We start from the raw sequence: 22,516 nt of genomic DNA, 5'->3' as shown, positions 1-22,516 counted from the left end.
CATCTAGCTTTCCCCGCCGTGCTCGCGCGGGGGGCGGGGCCCATGCCAATTGGGCCTTCCTCGTGCCAGTCAACCAAATGGGCTCGCTGATTGGCGGGAACCGGAAGGGTAGCGAGTTTAGGTTGTGAGCCCTGCGAAGGCAACGGCGTTTTCTGGGCTTGTTCCCCGCTTCTCCAGAAGGTTCCGCCGGTCGGTTCGCCCCCGCCCCAGCCCGTCTCTGGGTCCTCGGCTGCGCAGCGTGCCGCCATGATGGGCCACCGTCCAGTGCTCGTGCTCAGTGAGTTGTGGGGAGACGGCCGGGGAGGGAGCCCGTCCTCGTGCCCCACGGGCCACGTTACCTTCCAGTCCTGTCTCCCCCCCGGACTTCCCTCTCCTTGGCCCCGTGCCCCGTCCACCCTGCCGTCCGTGCCCCCGCGGCCCTCCTCCACGCCCCTGGCCTGTCCAGCAGGGCTTCCTGCGTGGAGCTGGAGGCCCGCCTTTACAAACCATCCCCTAGGCCCGCACTCGGGCACATTGCCTCATTTCATTTCTTTGTATTTTTACGTTTGCTTTTCCGAGGTAGGGTCTCCCTCTAGCCCAGGCTGACCTGGAATTCACTCTGTATTCTTAGGCTGGCCTCGAACTTACGGCGATCCTCCTACCTCTGCCTCCCGAGTGCTGGGATTAAAGGCAAGGCGTGCGCCACCACGCCCGGCCATACTTAGACTATTTATTTATTTGTGAGTTGTTAGTTGTTTGTTTTCGAGGTAGGGACTCGCTGTAATTCATGCTGACTACTGGAATTCACTGTGGAGTCTCAGGGTGGCCTCGAACTCACAGCCATCCTCCTACCTCTGCCTTCCGAGTGCTGGGATTAAAGGCATGGGTCACCATGCCTGGCTTCTCATTTAATTTTTTAAATCTGTGTTGGGAGATTGTGGTGTTCTTTTTCACGGAACTGTGAAAGGAGTAGATAAAGTAATTTTTAAAAAGGGTCTGGCAGATGACAGAGTGCCATGCTTTCAAGAATAGCGTTTCAGCCGGGCGTGGTGGCCGATGCCTTTAATCCCAGCACTGGGGAGGCAGAGATAGGAGGATCGCTGTGAGTTCAAGGCCAGCCAGAGAATACAGAGTGAACTCCAGGTCAGCCTGGGCTAGAGTGAGAACCTACCTTGTAAAAAAAGAAGATAATATTGGCTCAGTGACCCCTGGTCCTGAAATAAAACTGCTTGCCTTGGGTGTAGTCTTTGCCACGATCTGGTTGAGTTCTCAAATTCCTCCATTGGCCTTATTTTTCCTTTAGGAAAGACACTCATCTCCTTCCGAGGAAAGGGCCCTTTCTCCATTGTCTTACCCTGTTTCTGTTCTAACTTGTCAACCCCGTCTGTAGCCTGTCAAGCCATTTCCCCTTCTGTAATGTGTTGGTATACACAGTGCAGATTTGAGCTTTTTTTTTTTCTTTGGATTTTCTAGGTAAGGTCTCCCTCTAGCACAGATTGACCTGGAATTTATTGTGTAGTCTTAGGCTGGCCTGGAACTCACAGGGATCCTCCTACCTTTGCCTCCCTTGGGATTTTTTTTTTTAAAGCATGTGCCACCACACCTGGTTGATTTGAGCTTTTTTATTCAGTTTATGGAAAATAAGTTTTCAGGAAAATGGTACAACATTGGTAATGGGGGTGGGATCTGTTCTTTTTAATGGGTTTTGGGTCCATGCAGATTTCTAATCACCACTGTCTGGACAGAAATGTAATTTAAGTACCCTGAGGGCTGTGAGGTGCTTACATTTAATGGTTGGATGACATTGTGAAAGATTTACTTATAATTTGGAGAGGGGAGAGAAATAAGAGTTGTGTGTGTTGGGTTATAACTACTGGATTTTTTTTTTTTTTTGGCCTTTTGGTTGGAATCAAGTGGAGAATTAACCACTGCCTTGCCCATTGAGAGGCCCTTAGGGTCAGTGTATTTGTAAAACTTTTTAGTTGTCTTAATCTCATTAGCCTCTGTACACAGCCCATTAGGCTCTCTATTTACACTATATAACCAGTTCTTTGAGATGGTCAATTGGTTTCAAGGTATTTTCCATACATCGTAGTATGTATGTAATTTATCTTTTCCAGTGAGACACATTGGGAAGAGGGTTGTAGTCCACAGCACACATGCAGGGCTCTATCAGTAATTATGCTCGGATTGTCATAACCCTCCATCTATGAAGGAAAATTTAAGTTTCTACACCCTTCCCCATGTTTCCATAAAGCAGTGATTGATAACACTTTTTTTAAGCATCAGAACCTCAGGCATGCTAGGCAAATGCTCGCCTACTGAGCTACATCCTGAGCTTTTTCCTTTTTTTTTTAACTTTTGAGGCAGGGTCTTGCTTTGTAGCCCATGATGGTCTTAACCTCACTGTATCCCAGGCAGGCCTTACACTAGTGATTCCCCTGCCTCAGCCTTGGGAGTAAACTAAAGGCCTTTACCATGAGGCCTAGCTAGTTATTGGTACTTTCTTAGTCGTAATCCTTTGAAAGTCTAACTCCTTTTCTGGGGAGTGAGAGGGAAATGTACCATCCCATTTTCTCACATAAACGAGGAATTCACTGTTCTACTGAGGCCTATACAAGGATCTTGAGTTATGAATTTCTGTTGTAGATATGTGAACATTTATAGGGACAATGTTGACCAAGATTCTGAACTTGAAACAGGTTATTTCTCTAGGGGTTGAGATATAGATATAAACAGTTATGAGTACATACATTTAACAATTCTTTGAGGTTGCCATATGCATATTTAAAGTATATGACTTGACATTTAGTCTGTGTAAACACTGTGAAGCCTTATTTTTTTTTTTAATTTGCAAGAGTTAGGAACTAAATAGCTTGTGTACTGTGGGACAAGCCTGGGCTGCTGACCTGTTTTTAATCTGTTTTAGGTCAGAATACAAAGCGTGAATCTGGAAGGAAAGTTCAGTCTGGAAACATCAATGCTGCTAAGGTAGCATATATTTGTTTTAAGTGTTCATACTAGTTTGTTCTTAGCTGTCTGGCCTGTTTTCCATATTTCTGATTGTAGCAGCAAGTTCCTTATGTATCTAGATGTCAGTGTAAAATTAAGCCAAGGAAAAGTTGTCTTCTCTTCCAGCCATTTTCCTGATGGAGATATGGGAGGCAGCCCTGTACTTACAAATCTGGCCTAATAATCTCATTAACCTATGCATAGTTGTGCTACATGTGTTTTATGGTAATCTAGACTGGGTTATGCCTTACTTAGAGGAAGGGCCACCGTGATGAAGTGGTGCAAGATCTGACCTAGGGTGATGTGGCAGTCAGTCAGGAAGGACCACTAGACATAGGAGATCTGGGAGGCATTTCTCTTTTCTGCCTGCTGTAGAAGAGGGACTCCTGGCTTTTACCTGGAAGTGGTTCATGGGACAGTGACAGAAAAACACAAAGTGTGTACTGGGGGACCTCACGTGGTGAACTACCAGTAAAGAAATGCACAGCTGAAAGGGACACTCTCTATTAGGGAAGCACATCTTGTACTCTGAGGGGTCTAGGTAACTAGTTAAGGAACTTAAAGAGAGCACATCTGGGCATTGTTTCCACTGGAGAGTGAACTGTCTACAACAACCTAGAGAGAAGACTGAAAGAAATTTAAAAATTTTGCCAGCTGAAATGTCAGCTTCAAAATAAAACAACAGCACAGAAGGTGCATGGAGACAGCGTACACACAATATGAGTGAAGTGTGTCTAAAACAGAACAGCGCGGAAGGTACATGGAGACAGTGTACACACATGATGCGGGAAGTGTGTCTGCTGGTGGGTTGCTGTGCCAGTGACACAGGTGCAGAGTGAGGTAAAGCTCAACTTTGAATCCCAGCCACTAGCTTTATCTGAAACGGGCACCATCCCCACTTTGAGAAGTGTCTCTGTGAAAACACTGGCTGTGCAGACTGTTCTCTGACACATACCTCTCTCTTGTTTCCTTACCATTAGACAATTGCAGATGTCATCAGGACATGTTTGGGACCCAAGTCCATGATGAAGGTATGACTACCCTGCATTAGAGCTCTTAGACGCCAGCTACTTCTCTGTTTTATGGTCTAGAACGCTGATTTTCACTTTCGTCTTAGATGCTTTTGGACCCGATGGGAGGCATCGTGATGACCAATGATGGCAATGCCATTCTTCGAGAGGTTTGCTTTGTTTTTTGTTTTGTTTTTCATGTTCTTTTTAAAAAGAACAGGCTGACCTGTAACTTATTCGGGGGTCCCAAGCTGGCCTCAAACTCATATTGATCCTCTTACCTCTGCCTTCCCAGTGCTGGGATTTTAATGGTGTGCACCACCACACCTGCTAAGTTCTATGTTTTTTTCCCCCAAAATAAAGACTTGGAGAGGTGCTGTACTTAAGATATTGTGGGGAACTTGTTGTTGTTGTTTTTACAGTTTTTCAAGATAGGGTCTTGCTGTAGCCCAGGCTGACCTGAATTCACCCTGTAGTCTCAGGGTGGCCTCAAACTCACAGCAATCCTACCTCTGCCTCCCAACTGTTGGCATTAAAGGTATTCACCACCACACCCAACTTGGAACATTCTGTTTTTATTATTTGTATATGTGTATGATGTGTGTAAGTGCACATGGCAGTAACACATGTGTGGAGGTCAGAAAACAGGATCTCTGGCCACTGCTGGTTGTGAGCTTCAGGGCCTCCCATTGCTTGGGATCATAGATACATGCATTATTTTGTATCTGTTTTTATGCGGGTACTAAGAAAGATCAAACTTATATTGGCATGCTTGTAACCAAGCACCTTTAATCCTGAGTTGTCTTCCCCAGCTGTTCATTCAGGGACTGATTTTTGTTTTGTTTTATTTTGTTTTCTGTTTTTTGAGGTAGGGTCTCACTCTAGTCCAGGCTGACCTGGAATTAACTATGTAGTCTCAGGGTGGCCTCCCAAGTGCTGGGATTAAAGCTGAGGGCCACAATGCCTGGCCCGTCTTTGAGTACTCTTGATTCACCGATGATGATATATGTTAATTTTTGTTTTTTCCTTTTCAGATTCAAGTTCAGCATCCAGCAGCCAAGTCTATGATTGAAATTAGCCGGACCCAGGATGAAGAGGTTGGAGATGGGACCACATCAGTAATTATTCTTGGTAAGAGGAGAGAACAAGGTTGAAAAGGAAAATTTAAATAATGTCTGTGTCATAGAACCACTTGCTAATAGTCTGTGTATTTTCTCCAATTGAATATAGAAGTATTCATATGAATAGAATGAGGTTGTGTCTGTTTTGTTTCATTGCTGTTTTGAGGTAGGGTCACACTCTAGCCCAGGCTAACCTGGTACTCACTCTGAGGTCTCAGCTGGCCTCAAACTCACAGTGATCCTCCTACCTCTGCCTCTTGAGTGCTTGGATTAAAGGCATACCCCACCATACCCAGCCTGTTTTATTTATTATAAATTATTTTATTTATTTATTTGAGAGAGAGTGGGTACCCCAGGGCCTCCAGTCACTGCAAACAAACTCCAGATGCATGTGTCCCCTTGTGTATCTGGCTTATGTGGGTCCTGGAGAATCAAACTGGATCCTTTGGCTTTGTAGGCAAACGCCTTAACCACTAAGCCATCTCTCCAGCCCTATTAGAGAATGGGTACACCAGGGCCTCCAGCCACTGCAGATGAACTCCAGATGCATGTGTCACTCTGTGTACCTGGCTTACATGGGCATAGGGGAACCGAACCTGGGTCCTTAGGCTTTGCAGGTAATTGACTTAATCATTAAGCCATTGCTCCAGCCCATGAACTTGAAATTTTCAAATACATTACTGTGGAACTTTACATTCTTCTTTCAGCTGGAGAAATGTTATCTGTGGCTGAGCATTTCCTGGAGCAGCAGATGCATCCCACGGTGGTGATCGGTGCTTACCGCACAGCACTGGATGATATGATCAGCACGCTGAAGAAAATCAGGTACGCAGGGAGCAGGCCGAATGAGGAGTGGCCAGTAAGAGCCTACAAAACCAGCTGTTCTTTGAATGCCAGGCATGGTGACACACACCTCTAATCCCAGCACTCAGGAGGCAGAGGTAGGAGGGTTGCCATCAGTTGAAGCCCATCCTGAGACAGTGAATTCCAGGTCAGCCTGGGCTAGAGTGAGACCCTACCTTGAAAAACCAAAAGAAAAAATTCAGGGCTGGAATGATGGCTTAGTGGTTAAGGCACTTTCCTGTGAAGCCTAGGGACCCAGGTTCAATTTCCCTGTGCTCACATAAACCAGATGCATGCATGTGGAGTGTATTTGCAGTGGCTGAAGGCCCTGGCACACCCATACTTTCCTTCTCTGTCTGCCTCTCTCTCAAATGAATGCAATATAAAAAAAAGAAGGCCAGGTGTGGTGGCGCACACCTTTAATCTCAGTGCTTGGGAGGCAGTGGTAGGAGAATCACTATGCATTCAAGGCCACTCTGAGACTACATAGTGAATTCCAGGTCAGCATGAGCTAGAATGAAACCCTACCTCAAAAAAGAAGGCTGGAGAGCTGGCTTAGCAGTTAAGGCATTTGCCTGCAAAGCCAAGGCATCCTGGTTCGATTCTCCAGGACCCATGTAAGCCAGATGCATGAGGGCTGTGTGGATCTGAAGTTTCTTTGCAGTGGCTGGAGGCCCTGGCATGCCCATTCTCATTCATTCTCCCTCTCTCTCTCTCTCTCTCTCTTTCAATCCCTCTTTCAAGTAAATAAACAATATTATTTTTTAAGGGGCTGAAGAGATGGCATAACAGTTAAGGCACTTGCCTGCAAAGCCCATGGACCCAAATACAATGCTCCAGGTCCCACATAAGGCAGATGCACATGTTGGCATGAGTCTGGAGTTCGTTCAGGGGTTAGAAGCCCTAGCATGCCCATTCTCTCTTCTCCCCTCCTTCCCCACCTCTTTAATAACTATAAATAAAAACTTTTTTTTTTTTTTTTTTTGGTTTTTCAAGGTAGGGTCTCACTCTGGTCCAGGCTGACCTGGAATCAACTCTGTAGTCTCAGGGTGGCCTTGAACTCACGGCAATCCTCCTGCCTCTGCCTCCTGAGTGTTGGGATTAAAGGCGTGCGCCACCACGCCCGGCTAATAAAAACTTAAAAAAAAAAAAGCATTCAAAATAGCCTGGCATGGTGGTGCACACCTTTAATGCCAGTACTCACATGGGAGTCGGGAGTAGGATTGCTGTGAGTTCAAGGCCACCCTGAGACTACGTATTTCAGACAGTCTGGGCTAGAGTAAGATCCCTACCTTGAAAAAGAAAGAGTGAGGGACAGAAGGAAGGAAAATAATTCAAAATAGATAGGAAAACAAAAAGAAATGCAAAGATTAAAATATATTTTAGGTACTTTGGTGTCTGCAGGTTTCCATCTTAGATACTGCCTGAAAAATGGGTTATAAGTAATACAGGCCTGTCTTCCTAGATGCTAGATTCTACTACAGGACATAAACATAGGTGGTTGTAGTTATTCACAATTTAGTATTAAATATCTTCCCATGTATGAATATTGGTAATTCAGTACTCTAATAAGTGCTGTGAAGATGGCATCCAGCAGGTTTCATTAAAAATGAAAAAGATTGGGCTGGAGAGATGGCTTAACGGTTAAGCGCTTGTCTGTGAAGCCTAAGGATCCCGGTTCGAGGCTCGATTCCCCAGGACCCACGTTAGCCAGATGCACAAGGGGGCGCATTCGTCTGGAGTTCGTTTGCAGTGGCTGGAGGCCCTGGCGCACCCATTCTGTATCTCTGCCTCTTTCTTTGTCTGTCTCTAAAATAAATAAAATATCAACAAAAAAGTTTTTTTTTAAATAAAAAATATCAAGCCTGGCGTGGTGGCACACGTCTTTCTTTAGTCCTAGTACTCGGGAGGCAGAGGTAGGAGGATCACTGAGTTCAAGGCCATCCTGGGACTACATAGTGGGTTTCAAGTCAGCCTGAACTAGAGTGAGACCCTACCTTGAAACCCCCTCCCCCAGAAAGAAGAAAATTAAATAAGATAAAAGAGTCCATCTCAATAACTGTTTTATAAGTCTGTTTGCTTAATGCTCATACGACACTGACAGGACTGTAGGAATATGTGACTTCTGACTTCAGCACATTTTAATGGTGACATACATGAGCCACAAAAGAATATTGTAAGTGGAATTGTTTGGTTGTGTGGGTGTGTATTGTGTATTCTCATGTGTGCAGGTGCATGTACCCGTGCTCATATGTACAGAGGCTAGAGTATGTTAAGGGTCCACTTTGATCATTCTTCATGTTTCCCTGAGGGAGCGTCTCACCGGACTTGGAGAACCTGGGACTGTTTTTTTGTTGTTGTTATTGTTGTTTTGAGAGTGAATAGGCATGCCAGGACCTTTCAGACACTGTGAATGAACCTCAGACATTTGTGCACATGTGCAACATTGTGCACTTACGTGACTGTGCATCTGGCTATGGGGTATGTGGAGATTTGAACATGTATTCTTAGGCTTCGCAGGCAAGCACCTTAACCACTAAGCTGTCTCTCCAGCTGTTGCTTGGCTTTTTTTTTTTTAATTTTTATTTTTTTGGTTTTTCGAGGTAGGGTCTCACTCTAGCCCAGGCTGACCTGGAATTCACTATGGAGTCTCAGGGTGGCCTCTAACTCACGGCAATCCTCCTACCTCAAAAATTATTGGTTGGGCATGGTGGTGCACTCCTTTAAAATTTTTATTTATTTTTATTTTTTTGAGAGCAACAGAGAGAAGGAGGCAGAGAGAGAGAGAGACAGAGAGAGGGAGGGAGAGGGAGGGAGGGAGGGAGAATGGGTGCGCCAGAGCTTCCAGCCTCTGTAAACGAACTCCAGATGTGTGTGCCCCCTTGTGCATCTGGCTAACGTGGGTCCTGGGGAATTAAGCCTCGAACCAGGGTCCTTAGGCTTCTCAGGCAAGTGCTTAACCACTAAGCCATCTCTCCAGCCCTTGTTGCTTGGCTTTGATAAATGGAGTGCTTGCTTGCATGAGAGCCAGAGACTTCCCTGCACACTTCTCCTATTCTAAGCCCTTAGCACCTTTGTAAAATGCTGGTGTAGCCACACACGTTTGTAACCATGTCTCTGGGAATGGGGTTAGTCGATGGGGACCAGGGAATTGCTGAGGCTCACTGATTGAAAAGTGGCCACTCTGGGTTGAATGAAAGACTGTTTGAAGAAAACATGTGGATGAGTGACAGGTGACCCTATGTTTTTCTTAGACTACAGCATACGTACTCTATATATATGTGTGTGCATGCCAAAAGGTAGGTGTGGTGGCTCATACCTGTAATATCAGTACCATGCAGGAAGATTACTATGAGTTCAAGGTCAACCCATGCTACAGAGTGAGTTCCAGGTTAGCTTGGGCTACAGGGAGACTGCGTCTTCAAAAAAAAAAAAGAAAAGAAAAGGTGTCGGGCATGGTGGCGCACACCTTTAATTCCAGCACTGGGGAGGCAGATATAGGAGGATTGCTGAGAGTTTGAGGCCAGTTTGAGACTACATAGTGAATTCCAGGTCAGCCTGGGATAGAGTGAGCCCCTACTTAGGGAAAAAAAAAAAGTGAAATCTATTTGGGGATAATACCTACCTCTGCCTCCTGAGTGCTGGGATTAAAGGTGTGTGCCACCATATACCCAGTCTGTTTTGTATTTATTTATTTATTTGCATGTATTGGATAGCATTCAGATGTGCCAGGACCTCTTGCTGTTGCAAAGAAAAAATGTACCTTTTTTCTTTGTGGGTGGCTGGGGAGTCAAATGAGGCCAACAGGCTTTGCAAGCAAGTGCCTTTAGCCACTGAACCATCTCCCCAGCCCTCATTACTGGGTGTTGGGTTTGTTTGTTTGTTTGTTTGTTTGTTTTTGAGGGTCTAGTGCATGTAACCACAGGTGTGTGTACCTTGTGCACACGCCTTGTGGCCAGAAGAAGAAATCAAGTGTCCTCACCTATCACTCTTCTGCCTTACTTCTCTGAGGTAGTCTCATACCTGAGGCTACCATTTTTCACTTTGACTAACCAGGAGCCAGTGATCTTCCTGCCCCTCCCCCCTAGGGTCTGGGATTAGAACTATGCCTGGTTACCTAGGTGCTAAAGAAGTCAGATCTGCTTTCTCGCAAATAAATAAAAATAGATAAAACATTTAAAAATAGTTTAAAAATTATTTGTAGGGCTAAGGAAGACACAGTTAAGATGCTTGACTGCAAAGCCTAAGGACCCAGGTTCAATTCCCCAGAACCCACATAAGCCAGACACACAAGGTCACGCATGTGCACAAGGTGGTGCATGCATTCGGAGTTCAGTTGCAGTGGCTAGAGGCCCTAGTGGGCCAATTCCCCCCCCTTCCTCCCTCCCTCCCTCCATGTCTCTCGCTCTCTCTCGCTCTCTCTAAATGAGGGCTAAAGAGATGGCTTCGCAGTTAAGGCACTTGCCTGCAAAGCCTAAAGGCCCAGGTTTGACTTCCCAGAACCCACATACGCCAGACATACAAGGTCACACGTGAGCACAAGGTGGCACAAGAATCTGGAGTTCAATTGCAATGGCCTAAAGCCCTGGGCACTCATATATATTCCTTCCCTCCCTCCCCCCCACCTCATTAAATAAATAATAATAATAGCCAGTTGTGGTGGCTCACACCTTTAATCCTAGCATCGGGAGGCAGAAGTAGGAGGATCGCTGTGAGTTCACCCTTAGACCGCATAGTGCATTGCAGGTCAGCCTGGACTAGAGTGAGACCCTACCTCAGAAAAAATAAATAAATAATAATAAATAAAATTATTTGTAGCCAGGTGTGATGGCACACACCATTAATCACAGCTCTCAGGAGGCAGAGATAGGAGGATCACTGTGAGTTTGAGGCTAGCCTGGGACTACAGGGTCAGTTCCAGGTCAGCTTGGGCTAGAGTGAGTCCCTACCTTGGAAAGAAACAAGTTGAAGACTACTTAGTTGAGGCAGAGGTAAGGAACTACTTATTTTGCTGTTAGCTTTGAATGTGTGTGTGGGGGGAGAATTGCCAAACATGAGAGTAGATTGCTCAGAGATTTGTGGACCCTTTTAGGAAGAGATTACAAGCAAATTTCCTGAAAAGCAGTGGAGTGGGTAAGATTATCTCTTGATAGGTGTTTTAGTTTCAAAGGAACAGGCCCCTTCATTCCTCCTGGCCTGCTGTTGAGTCTATGATGTATGTATACAACAGACTGTCTATAAACATTTTATGTTATTTGTCCATCATGTTAGCTGGCTTTCTTTTTTACAGTATTCCTGTTGATGTCAATAACCGCGATATGATGCTGAACATCATCAAAAGTTCCATTTCCACCAAAGTCATCAGTAGGTGGTCCTCTTTGGCTTGCAACATTGCCTTGGATGCTGTCAAGACTGTACAGTTTGAAGAGAATGGCCGAAAGGAGATTGACATCAAGAAATATGCAAAGGTGGAAAAGGTAAACTAATGAAGTGTGTGTGCTTTGGGAATTATTTAAGGGTTAAGGAAAAACATTAGTAATTTCATGTTTATCTGTGTAAATAGTACTTACAAGCCATATGTGGATATTCTTATCAGCTGCTATGGGAATATAAAGTTAATGACTGCTAATAAGCCATGGAGGCTTTCTTCCCGCTCTGCTAAATGTAAGGTAAAAATGTTTGCTCATGCCTTTAATCCAAACACTTTGGAGGAGTGCTATGAGTTCAAGGCTAACCTTGGATACAGAGTGAGTTCCAGGTCAGCCTGGGCTAGAGTGAGATCCTATTTTTTAAAAAAATTAAAAGTAAGCCAGGCATTGGTGGCTTATGCCTTTCATTCCAGCACCTGGTAGGCAGAGATAAGAGGATCACCATGAGTTTGAGGCCACTCTGAGACTTCATAGTGAATTCCAGCTCAGCCTGGGCTAGAATGAGATCTTGAAGAAGAAAAAACATTATATAACCAGCAAATGGACCACAAACCTAAAATCTGTTGACGTGTCCTAGTAAAGTAAGAGCTATCTGCGTCTGTTCAAATCTGTCAAGACACTGAGTTTCTGTGGGTCTCAGACATCCTTCAAATTGAATATAATGGTCCAAGATCTGCATGCTTCCTAAAGGTGAAAATAAAATTTACAGCTGTATTTAAAAAATTGTTTTGGACGGTTTGGGTTTTTTTTTTGGTGGGGCGGGCACATGGTCTCACTCTGTATCCCAAACTGACTTAGAACTTAGCCATGTAGCCCTGGCTAGCCTGGAACTTGTGGCAATACTTCTGCATCTGCTTCCCAAATTAAATAGTGGTCATTTGAGAAAAAGGAACATTCTAGTACTGGAGTTGAGAAATTATTACTTATTTATGTTGATCTGTCTGTGGTGCTGGGGATTGCACCCAAGTCCTTGCACATATGAAGCAAAGGTTCTACTGCTGAGCCATATCCTCATCCCCAATTGTGTCCCCTTGGTTGTGGATTAAAGCAAGTCTTCCATTTCTCAGATACCTGGGGGCTTCATTGAAGACTCATGTGTGCTACGTGGAGTCATGATTAACAAGGATGTGACCCATCCTCGAATGCGGCGCTTGATCAAGAACCCTCGCATTGTGTTGCTGGATTCTTCTCTGGAGTATAAGAAAGGGGAAAGTCAGGTAAGGTTCCTAGACTTGTTCCTTAAAGTGAACTGTTGATTATTATTATTGTTGTTTTTGTTGGTTTTTCAAGGTAGGGTCTTGCTCTCTAGTCATGGTGGCCTTGAACTCACAGCAGTCCACCTACCTCTGCTTCCCAAATGCTGGGATTAAAGGCGTGTTATCATCATGCCTTTAATTATTTTTATTTATTGTTTTATTGGAGAGAGCGAATGGGCATGCTAGGGCCTCTTGCTGCTGCAAACAAACTCTAGATATGTGCCACTTTCTGCACTTTCCGTGGGTCTTGGGAATCAGGCTCAGGTCAGCAGTCTTTACAAGCAGGTGCTTTAACTTGTGAGTTGTCCCCTTTCTGGAAGTGAACTCTTGACTGCTGATGTGGACAAGGGAAATTAAAGGGGTGATTATGGGCTGACTGCCAGTTCATTTCCACAGGCTCTTAAAACAGTCCTAGAAAATAGTACTGCCTTGGTTTTACAGTGAGGAATCTAAAATGCAGGGGGGTTGACTCTCAAAACATTAGTCCTGTATTTGATAAAATTGGGTCATGGAGCCAGGCATGGTGACACACACCTTCAATCCCAGCACTGAGGAGGCAGAGGTAGGAGAATCATTGAGAGTTCAAGGCCAACCTGCAGGTCAGCCTGAGCTAGAGTGAGACCCTGCCTTAACAAAGGGCAGAGGCTCAAAGGTTCTAAAACAAAACTTGGGTCCTACTGAAATGAGGATTGGGGATAAAAAGTCAATTGTTGGACTGGATAAATAGTTCATTGGCTAAGGTGCTTGCTGGCAAAGCCAAAGGACACGTGAAAGCTGGGTGTCCAAGGTAGTGCATGTTTCTGGAGTTTATTTGCGGTGGAGGTTAGAAGCCCTGATGCATCCATTCTGTATCTGTAGCTGGACTACTACGCCTTTAATCCTAGCACTTGGGAGGCAGAGGCAAGAGGATTGCTGTGAGATTAAGACCAATTTGGGCTGTGAGTATGCTGTAGGTCAGTTTGGGCTACTAAGTAAAAGCCTATCTCAAGAAAAAAAACGTGAAAAAAAAAGAATCAAGATTTAGAACATCTGTAGGACAGAGGTTATGTTGAACTAGAAAGCTCAGAAAAGCTAAGGTGTAGTCAAGGCGGCAAACCTGGAAAATAGAGTAAAGTAAACTGGGCTTGCAGAAGTGTGATGTCACTGCTTTGTTAGCACTCAAACCCAGACTGAATGGGCTATGTGGAGGGGTGTGGTGATTGCAGTGACCCCGAAGAGTTTTAGCAGCCAGGGATTTTTAAATCGGTGCCTTTTCCATCCCACAGACTGACATTGAGATTACACGAGAGGAGGACTTCACCCGCATCCTCCAAATGGAGGAAGAGTACATCCAGCAGCTCTGTGAGGACATTATCCAGCTGAAGCCTGATGTGGTCATCACAGAAAAGGGCATTTCAGGTGAGGCTCCATCTGGTTTTCCAGCCTGCATTTGAGGTGGAAAGTGGTGAACGGTGCCCCCCATGTCAGCATGTGATGTCTAGAACGCTTGACGGGTGGAAGCACTTCAGAGCCCCAGAGCTCTGGAGTGCAGCTTGGCACCTCTGTTCTCCGATTTCAGATTTAGCTCAGCACTACCTCATGAGGGCCAACATCACAGCCATTCGCAGAGTCCGGAAGACAGACAATAACCGTATCGCGAGGTGAGTAGGCCAGGTACAAGTAAGTATTCTTCCTATTTCCTTTCTTGTGGCTCCATGGTGTCATTGTCTGAAAAAAGATGGAATGGAGACTGGGGATATCTCAGTGGTTAAAAGTGCCTGCTGGCCCAAGTTCAGTTCCCCAGTACCCACCTAAAGCCAGATGCACAAAGTGTCTCATGCATCCGGAGTTTGCAGTAGGAGGCCCTGGCACATCCTTACACATGCACACACTTTATTTTATTTTATTTTTGAGGAAGGGTCTCGCTGTGGCCCAGGCTGACCTGGAATTCACTGTGTAGTCTCAGCTGGCCTCAGACCCACAGTGGTGTGCCGCTGTACTCGGCTCTCAGGGCCCTGTTCTTGCACACGAAACACTCCACCCACCAAGTCATCTCGCCAGCCCACTATGCATAATGTTCATGTACTAACTGTACTTTTTGAAAGGCTGGTGTAGTATTGTTAACAATATCTGTAGCCTACAACAGCTAACATTTTTGTATCAAATTTTGGAAACTGGGACATAGGCATGGTTCTGGTAAATAGTACTTTACTGCCAGACATAGTGTTGCAGGCCTGTGATCCTAGTGCTTGGGAGGCTGAGTGACGCAGGAGGCTCAGGAGTTAAAGGTCATCCTCATCCATCTAGTAAGTTGGAGGGCCGCTAGAGCCACACGAGACCCTGGCCGATGGCACAAAGCCAGGTGTGGCTCATGCCTGATCAGGAGGCTTAACTGGAGCTCAAGGTCAACCTGGGCTACAGAATAAGAACACCTTACAGTTTATGAATCTAACCTGTTGGAGCAGTCAGTCATCTCAATCACTGTCACAAATAACTAGATCAGCTTGTAAAGAAAAAGATGTTTTGTGTTTTTTGGGTTTTTGTTTTTTTTTTTTTTGTCGTTCTCTATCCCAGGCTGACCTGGAATTCACTCTGTAGTCTCAGGGTGGCCTCGAACTCATGGCGATCCTCCTACCTCTGCCTCCCAAGTGCTGGGATTAAAGGCCTGGCTACCCCATTTTAGTCTTAATCTAAATCACCTGGTTCTCTCTCCTCCACCCTATAGAGCCTGTGGGGCCCGGATAGTCAGTCGACCAGAGGAGTTGAGAGAAGAAGATGTTGGCACAGGAGCAGGCCTGTTGGAAATCAAGAAGATTGGAGATGAGTACTTTACGTTCATCACTGAGTGCAAAGACCCCAAGGCCTGCACTGTTCTCCTCAGGGGAGCCAGCAAGGAGATTCTCATGGTGAGTCAGCCTAACAGCTCTTAACTCCCACCCTGTCTTCCCCCACTGCTTCTCTCTTAGCCCCTTCAGTCAGCACCCGGGAGGCTGAGGTAAGAGGACTGCTGCCAGTTCAAGGCCAGTTGGGGCTGCAGAGTGAGTGCCAGGTCAGCCTGGGCTAGAGCGAAGACCCTTCTTTGATAGAGACTTCAAGGTAGAGATTTTGCGTGTACACTGTGGTATCCTTTGGCCTGTGCACATCAATGCAGAAGTGTATGGAAGAGCAAAACCACCCACTTAAGTCATCACAGGGAAGCAAAAAAGAGGACTAAGAAGAAACGAAGTCCCAGAGTCTGCTCTCATTAAAAGTGTCCGCCATTTTCCAGTACTGCCAAGTTGGGGACCAATCTTCTTTTTTATATATATATTTTTTTAAATAATTTTTTTAAATTATTTATTTACTTATTTGAGAGCGACAGACACAGAGAGAAAGACAGATAGAGGAAGAGAGAGAGAATGGGCGTGCCAGGGCTTCCAGCCTCTGCAAACAAACTCCAGATGCATGCGCCCCCTTGTGCATCTGGCTAACGTGGGACCTGGGGAACCGAGCCTCGAACCGGGGTCCTTAGGCTTCACAGGCAAGCGCTTAACCACTAAGCCATCTCCCCAGCCCTACATATATATATTTATATACCTATAAATATTTCTATATATAAACTTATGAGTATATATAATATATATATATTATATAATACATTTCCATATATATTATATAATATATATATATATGTATGTATGTGTGTGTGTATAAATAAAACTTAATATTTAAGAGAGGCAGATAAAAAGAGAGAATGGGCAAGCTGGGGCCTCCAGCCACTGCAGACAAACTCCAGACGCATGTACCCCTTTGTGCATCTGGCTTACATGGGTCCTGGGGGATCAAACAAGGGTCCTTAGGCTTCTCAGGCAAAAGCTGCTTTTTGTTGTTGTTGTTCTGGCCCAAGCTGACCAGGAATTCACTATATAGTCTCAGAGTGGCCTCCAAGTCACGGTGATCATCCTACCTCTTCCTCCTGAGTGCTGGGATTAAAGGCATGTGCCATCATGCCTGGCCTTTTTTTGAGGTACAGTTTCACTCTAGCCCAGATTGACCTAGAATTCACTATGTAGTCTCAGGGTGGCCTCAAATTCATGGCAATTGCTCCTATCTCTACCTCCTGAGTGGTGGGATTAACGGCATGCACCACCACGCCCAGCTTGGGATTTTTTTTTCCTTGGGGTTGTGGATGTTTCTTAGTAGGAAGAGTGCTTCCCTAGCATCCATGATACCCTGGGTTCTGACCACAGCACATAAACCAGCCAGTATGGCACACACATGTAAACCCAGGATTTGGGAGGTTGAGACCAAAGGACCAGACTTTCAAGATCACCCTTGTTTACTTGTTGAATTTAAGGCCAGCCTGAAATACTTGAGACACTATCTCAAAGAAAGTAAAATATAGACACCTCAAAGTTGTCCTCTGACCTGTATGTGCACACACACACACACACAAAATACGGCCACGAGCTAGGGAGATGGCACAGCAGTTAAAGGTGTTTGCTCCCAAAGCCTATCAGCTCAGTTTCAACTCTCCATCTACCCATAAAGCTGGATGGGTGTTGGTTTGCAGCAGTTAGAGACCCTGTTGTGCATACTATGTGCGTGAGCATGTGTGTGTGCACATACACACAAACAATTTAAAAAATATGGCCAAAGCAAAATGTGTTGCACGCCTTTAATCACAGCATGCAGGTGGCAGAGGTAGGAGGTTTACCATGAGTTCAAGGCCAGCCTGAGACAACATAGTGAATTCCAGGTCAGATTGGGCTTGAGCAAGACCTTACCTTGAAAAAAAAAATACAAAAACCCCCAGCCTGCCTTAGTTTTTAAACTGAAATTAATGGCTATTTTTTTTTCTCCTGGTAACTTGTTCATAGGTGGAGTACCTAGTGTGCACAACTTAGGAAGAGGTGGGATGGGGCTTAGTTCTGTCTGGTATGAGACATAAGGTCCCAACTTCTTGTTTGAGGTGACATCCTCCAGTCTCTTGCAGTGTTCTCTTCTATTCATTCATTATACATTCTTCCCAAGAAAATATGCCACATCCTGCCAGTAGGGGTTCCCATGGAACTTTCCTAGCTACCCTCTTTGTGGTTAACATCAGGAAATCTTTGGTGTGTCTCTGATTTCTGAGTCACCAAGCTGGCTTCATAATGTCTCTTTGTTTCCCTAGGAAGTAGAACGCAATCTCCAGGATGCCATGCAGGTGTGCCGCAATGTTCTCCTGGACCCTCAGCTGGTACCAGGGGGCGGAGCCTCTGAAATGGCTGTGGCCCATGCCTTGACAGAAAAGTCTAAAGCCATGACTGGTGTGGAACAGTGGCCATACAGGGCTGCTGCCCAAGCTTTAGAAGTCATCCCTCGTACCCTGATCCAGAACTGTGGGGCCAGTACCATCCGTCTGCTAACCTCCCTTCGCGTAAGTTCTTGTCTTAACCTAGTTGGGGCAGGGAAAGCTGTGTTTGGCCTACAGGGATGGTTTTTATATATGTCTAATTTCTCCTTACAGTTTCCTTAAAATCTTAAAGCTGAATGTGATGGCTTTAGTGGGTAAATATGGAGTTCTGGGTTGTTTCCGGGAACCTCTAAGCCCTAAGTTCATGTTTGCAGATTAACCAAAAAATAGGCAAATCCAGACTAGATGGAATAATTTTTAAAACATCACATTTTATTCAGATGTCACAGGAATGTGTGGAAGGGAAGGGGTAGAGGAAGGGAAGGGGTAGAGGAAGGGAAGGTGCACCATGTGGTCCAAGAGCCCATGTAAATGAACATGGATCTTGGATTTAAAAAAATACGAAGTATCAGGTGTGGTGACTCACTCCTTTAATCCCAGCACTTGGGAGGTAGAGGTAGGAGGATCGCCGTGAGTTCGAGGCCACCCTGAGACTACATAGTGAATCCCAGATCAGCCTGGACTAGAGCCAGACGTGACCTAAAACATGTCCCTTCACACTAGTAACAGTTCTGGGGAGAATGAATCTCCCCATAGGTTAGAGAACCAAAGCTTTAGAATTCCAGCTCAACACACCTAGACACACCTGCACCAGCTGTCCCAGCCAAGCAGCCTGGCCTCAGAGGAGGAATCCACCCTCTTGGGCAGGATGCAGACAGCGGGCAAAGGCTGAATCCCTGGATTGAACCAGGTAGAGCCAACTGGGATAGACGCTGTGAAGGTGTGGCATAAGATCATCTAGGATCCCTCCCTTCATGGGCCATCCCTTTCTGCCTCGCCAGAAAATACTTGCCTACTATGGAACCCCAGAGCTCATACACTGGGGAGGCTGAGGAGTTTGAGGCCAGGCTGGGCTACAGATTTTGAGTTCCAGGTCAGCTGGGCTGTCTCAAAATCAAAAGAAAATGCCGGGCATGGTGGCACATGCCTTTAATCCCAGCACTCAGGAGGCAGAGGTAGGAAGATTGCCATGACTTTGAGGCTACCTTGAGACTACATAGTGAACTCCAGGTCAGCTAGAGCAAGACCATACCTCAAAAAAAAAAAAAAAAAAAAAAAGAAAGAAAGAAAGAAAAGAAAAGAAAAGAAAAGAAAAGAAAAGAAAAGAAAAGAAAACCTTTCCTTCCTTTTACTCTGACCTGTTAACTACATTGGTCATCATTTCCCATTTTGCCTCCTGTATCAACTCAGTGGGTCTTTTTTGTTTTATTTATTTATTTGAGAGCAACAGAGAGAGAAAGAGGCAGAGAGAGAGGAGAGTGGTTGCGCCAGGGTTTCCAGCCACTGCAAACAAACTCCAGACGCGTGCCCCTTTTGCATCTGGCCAACGTGGGTCCTGGGGAATCGAGCCTTAGGCTTCACAGGCAAGCGCTTAATCTGTGTGTGCCACAACATACACATGGAGGCCAGGTGACAGTTTGTAATGTCATCCTCATTTGGTTTGACACAGTCTTTGTTCACCACTGCACGGCCAGGCTGGGTGGCTTCTGGGGATTCAACAGTCTCTGCCTCCCATGTTGCCCGAAGTGCACAGTTCATCACGTTTGTACAGCAAGCACTTTTGTCTGCTGAGCTGTCTTCCCCAGTCCTACGCTAGGTGTTTATAATTTTGGTTGTGGTATTGTTTTGGGGTCGGGTCTCAGTGTATCCCAGGCTTTCCTTTAACTCTAGCTTCAGGCTGGTCTTGAACTCACAGCAATCTTCCTACCTCTTCCTCCCAAATTTGGGGATTAAAACTCTGTGCTACCAATCCCAGCTCTGTCAGTTTTTCACCTGATGTTCTCTGCCAGCTCGTTCATGCTCACCATGTTCTCCTGTAACTACTTGTTTCTGTCCCACCTGCAGGCCAAGCACACCCAGGAGAACTGTGAGACCTGGGGTGTAAATGGTGAGACTGGTACCTTGGTGGACATGAAAGAACTGGGCATATGGGAACCATTGGCTGTGAAGCTACAAACATACAAGACGGCGGTGGAGGTGAGCCACCCAAAGGCACACTGTTTTCATCTTCATACAACCAGCCTTTGTGCTTGGTCTGCCTTGAAAGGAGGAGTAAACCGAGTACTCCCCAAAGCTCTACCAAGGAATCCCATCTCCCTACTGATCTTTAGCTTGCGCAGAAACAAAGTGGCTTAGTCTACATCCTTTGTGCATTAAGACTCTAAAAGGTAGATTTCAGATAAAATGGTAATTTGGGGGAGGAGCTAGGTGACACATCTAAGAGAGAGAATGCCCTTACCTTCTCTGCTGACCTCTGTTGGGCTGTTTTCCCTGGCAGACTGCAGTTCTGCTGCTGCGGATTGATGACATCGTCTCAGGCCACAAGAAGAAGGGTGATGAGCAGAGCCGGCAAAGCAGCGCTCCTGATGCTGGCCAGGAGTGAGCGGTGGGCACGGTGACCAGCGCACTGAGCCAGAGTTCCAGGAACACTGTGGGTGTCTGTGTTTGGAAGGGATCAGGTTGGGCAGCCCCAGTCTGTCAAGCACAGTTTGCAAAAGGCACTGGCCTGTACTCTTCTTGTAAGCTTTCCATTCAGTTTGCTCCAGTGATTAAATCTAAGTCATTTGAGATTGTTGTTATGCATCTTTCCACCTTGAGTCAGCTCTCCCTCTTGGTAAAGTGGGGGGAGACAGAAACCTTACTGAGCAGCAAGAGACTGGAATAGGGTCATTACTTTATTTATTTATTTATTTATTTATTTGAGCCAGGTGGTGACGCACGCCTTTAACCCCAGCACTCGGGAGGCAGAGGTAGGATCGCCATGAATTCGAGGTCAGCCTGAGCTAGTGAGACCCTAACTTAAAAAAACAAAACAAAAAAAAATTTTTTAATTTATTTACAAGCAGAGAGAGAGGAGGGAGATAGGATAGGATAGTTGGAGGGAGGAGGAGTGGACATCCCAGAGCCTCCTGACACTGCAAATGAACGCCAGATTCATGCACCAGTTTGTGTATCTGGTTTTACATGGGACTGGGGATTTGAACCTTGGCTGCCAGGCTTTGGAAGCAAGTGCCTTTAACTGCTGAGCCATTTTTCCACCTACATTATTACTTTTGGGTTGATTGAGTTAGGGGCTCATTCTAGCCCAGGCTGAGCTTGATGCATAGAACTCCTAGTGCTAGGGTTAAAGGTGTCTGCCACCAGCCTGGCTGTTAGTTTTTCTCTCTAGCTCTGCCTGGCTTGGAACTTGATGCTCCTGCCTTTTCCTCCTCAGTGCTGGGATCACAGGCACACAGCACATCAGACTTCCTTCTGGAAAGGATTTATTTATTTATGTGGAAGGAAAGAGAGAATGGGCATGCCAGGGCCCCTAGCCACTGCAAAGGAACTCTTCAGCCTAGTGAATTTCCTCTCTCCAGGGGGGAATTGTTTCTATCAGACAAAAAACAGCAAACCAAGGGAAGGTAAGTGTCTATTAATCATGTGGTGTGCTGGTCATGGAAGCTCACTCCTCTCAGCACTGAGACTGAGGTGAGAGGATCACCTTGAACTTGAGGCCAGCCTTGGCTAGAGTGAATTCTGGGCCAGCCTGGATTAGACTGAGGTCATGCCTAAAAATAATCATGGACTGGAGAGATGGCTCAGTGGTTAAGGTGCATAAGTGGTACTGGCTTGAAGAAAGAGCAAGGAGGAACGAACCTGTTTGCTTGATGATTGGATGTCAGCCAGCCATACCCTCTTTCTGCCTAGGCAGCACCATTTTGTGTCAAGGAAAAGGAAAGTCACCATTTTTTCACACGACTTCCCTCCCTATCCCCCCCCTCCTGGGAAGAGTGCTCAAACCCAGGGCCTTACACATACAGAGCAAGCGCTCTAGCCCTGAGCTACAACTCCAGCCAACCATGCTAATGCCGGCCACTGCTCTCAACGTGCCTCCCTGCGTCTTTGTCCCATCCATACTCCCTTGAGTTCCCATCTTCCCACATTTGTCTGCCTCTGTTGTTGAGTCGACTGCAGAAGCTGTCATTTCAGCAAATGGCATACTGCAATGGATAAAACAGGCCTCTTTGATAATGACTTTGTACTTGCTCCCTGCACCCCCAGGTAGGGTCTCTAGCTCAGGCTGACCTGGAATTCACCGTGTAGTCTCAGGGTGCCCTTGAACTCATGGTGATCCTACTTCTGCCTCCCGAGTGCTGGGATTAAAGGCGTGCGTCACCACACCTGGCTTGTACTTGCTTTTGAGTAATTCACGAACAGGTGGAGAAAGGATCATTATAATGGACATACTCTAAGCTGAGAGTGGTATTAAGAGGATCTGTGAGTTCAAGACCACCCTGAGACTACAGAGTGAATTCCAGGTCAGTCTGGGCTAGAGTGAAACCGTACCTCCAAAAAAAGGGCATACTCTGACATGAGAAGATCTTAGGGTGAACAAAACTGCGCTGTTCAAGACAAAGGACTCCAGAACAGATGAGTTTAATCATACTTGGGTTAATCATTAATTCCT

At 45.8% G+C, this 22,516-nt stretch overlaps 1 protein-coding gene across 1 annotated transcript; it reads left to right on the top strand.

The window, feature by feature from the left end:
* Positions 1–122: 122 nt before the first annotated feature.
* Positions 123–20,634, top strand: Cct3 (chaperonin containing TCP1 subunit 3). The gene is made up of 14 exons (XM_004667281.3): positions 123–277; positions 2,909–2,970; positions 3,972–4,022; positions 4,109–4,171; positions 5,036–5,132; positions 5,830–5,947; positions 11,256–11,442; positions 12,462–12,611; positions 13,916–14,048; positions 14,209–14,290; positions 15,355–15,535; positions 17,785–18,030; positions 19,912–20,043; positions 20,345–20,634. The coding sequence occupies exons 1-14, from the start codon at positions 247–249 to the stop codon at positions 20,447–20,449; spliced, it is 1,638 nt and encodes a 545-aa protein (XP_004667338.1). The 5' UTR covers positions 123–246; the 3' UTR covers positions 20,450–20,634.
* The last annotated feature ends 1,882 nt before the right edge of the window (positions 20,635–22,516 follow it).

This window comes from Jaculus jaculus, chromosome 19, assembly GCF_020740685.1.
Source record: "Jaculus jaculus isolate mJacJac1 chromosome 19, mJacJac1.mat.Y.cur, whole genome shotgun sequence".
NCBI classification, from domain to species: Eukaryota; Metazoa; Chordata; class Mammalia; order Rodentia; family Dipodidae; genus Jaculus; species Jaculus jaculus.
Note: the sequence above shows the minus strand (reverse complement) of the source record. Positions and strands in the feature narration are given on the sequence as shown.

Coding starts and splice junctions, on each gene's coding strand:
- Cct3 (XM_004667281.3), top strand. CDS start 247: ATGATGGGCCACCGTCCAGTGCTCGTGCTCA. Junction 5,948..11,255: donor AGCACGCTGAAGAAAATCAG/GTACGCAGGGAG, acceptor TCTTTTTTACAG/TATTCCTGTTGATGTCAATA. Junction 12,612..13,915: donor ATAAGAAAGGGGAAAGTCAG/GTAAGGTTCCTA, acceptor TCCATCCCACAG/ACTGACATTGAGATTACACG.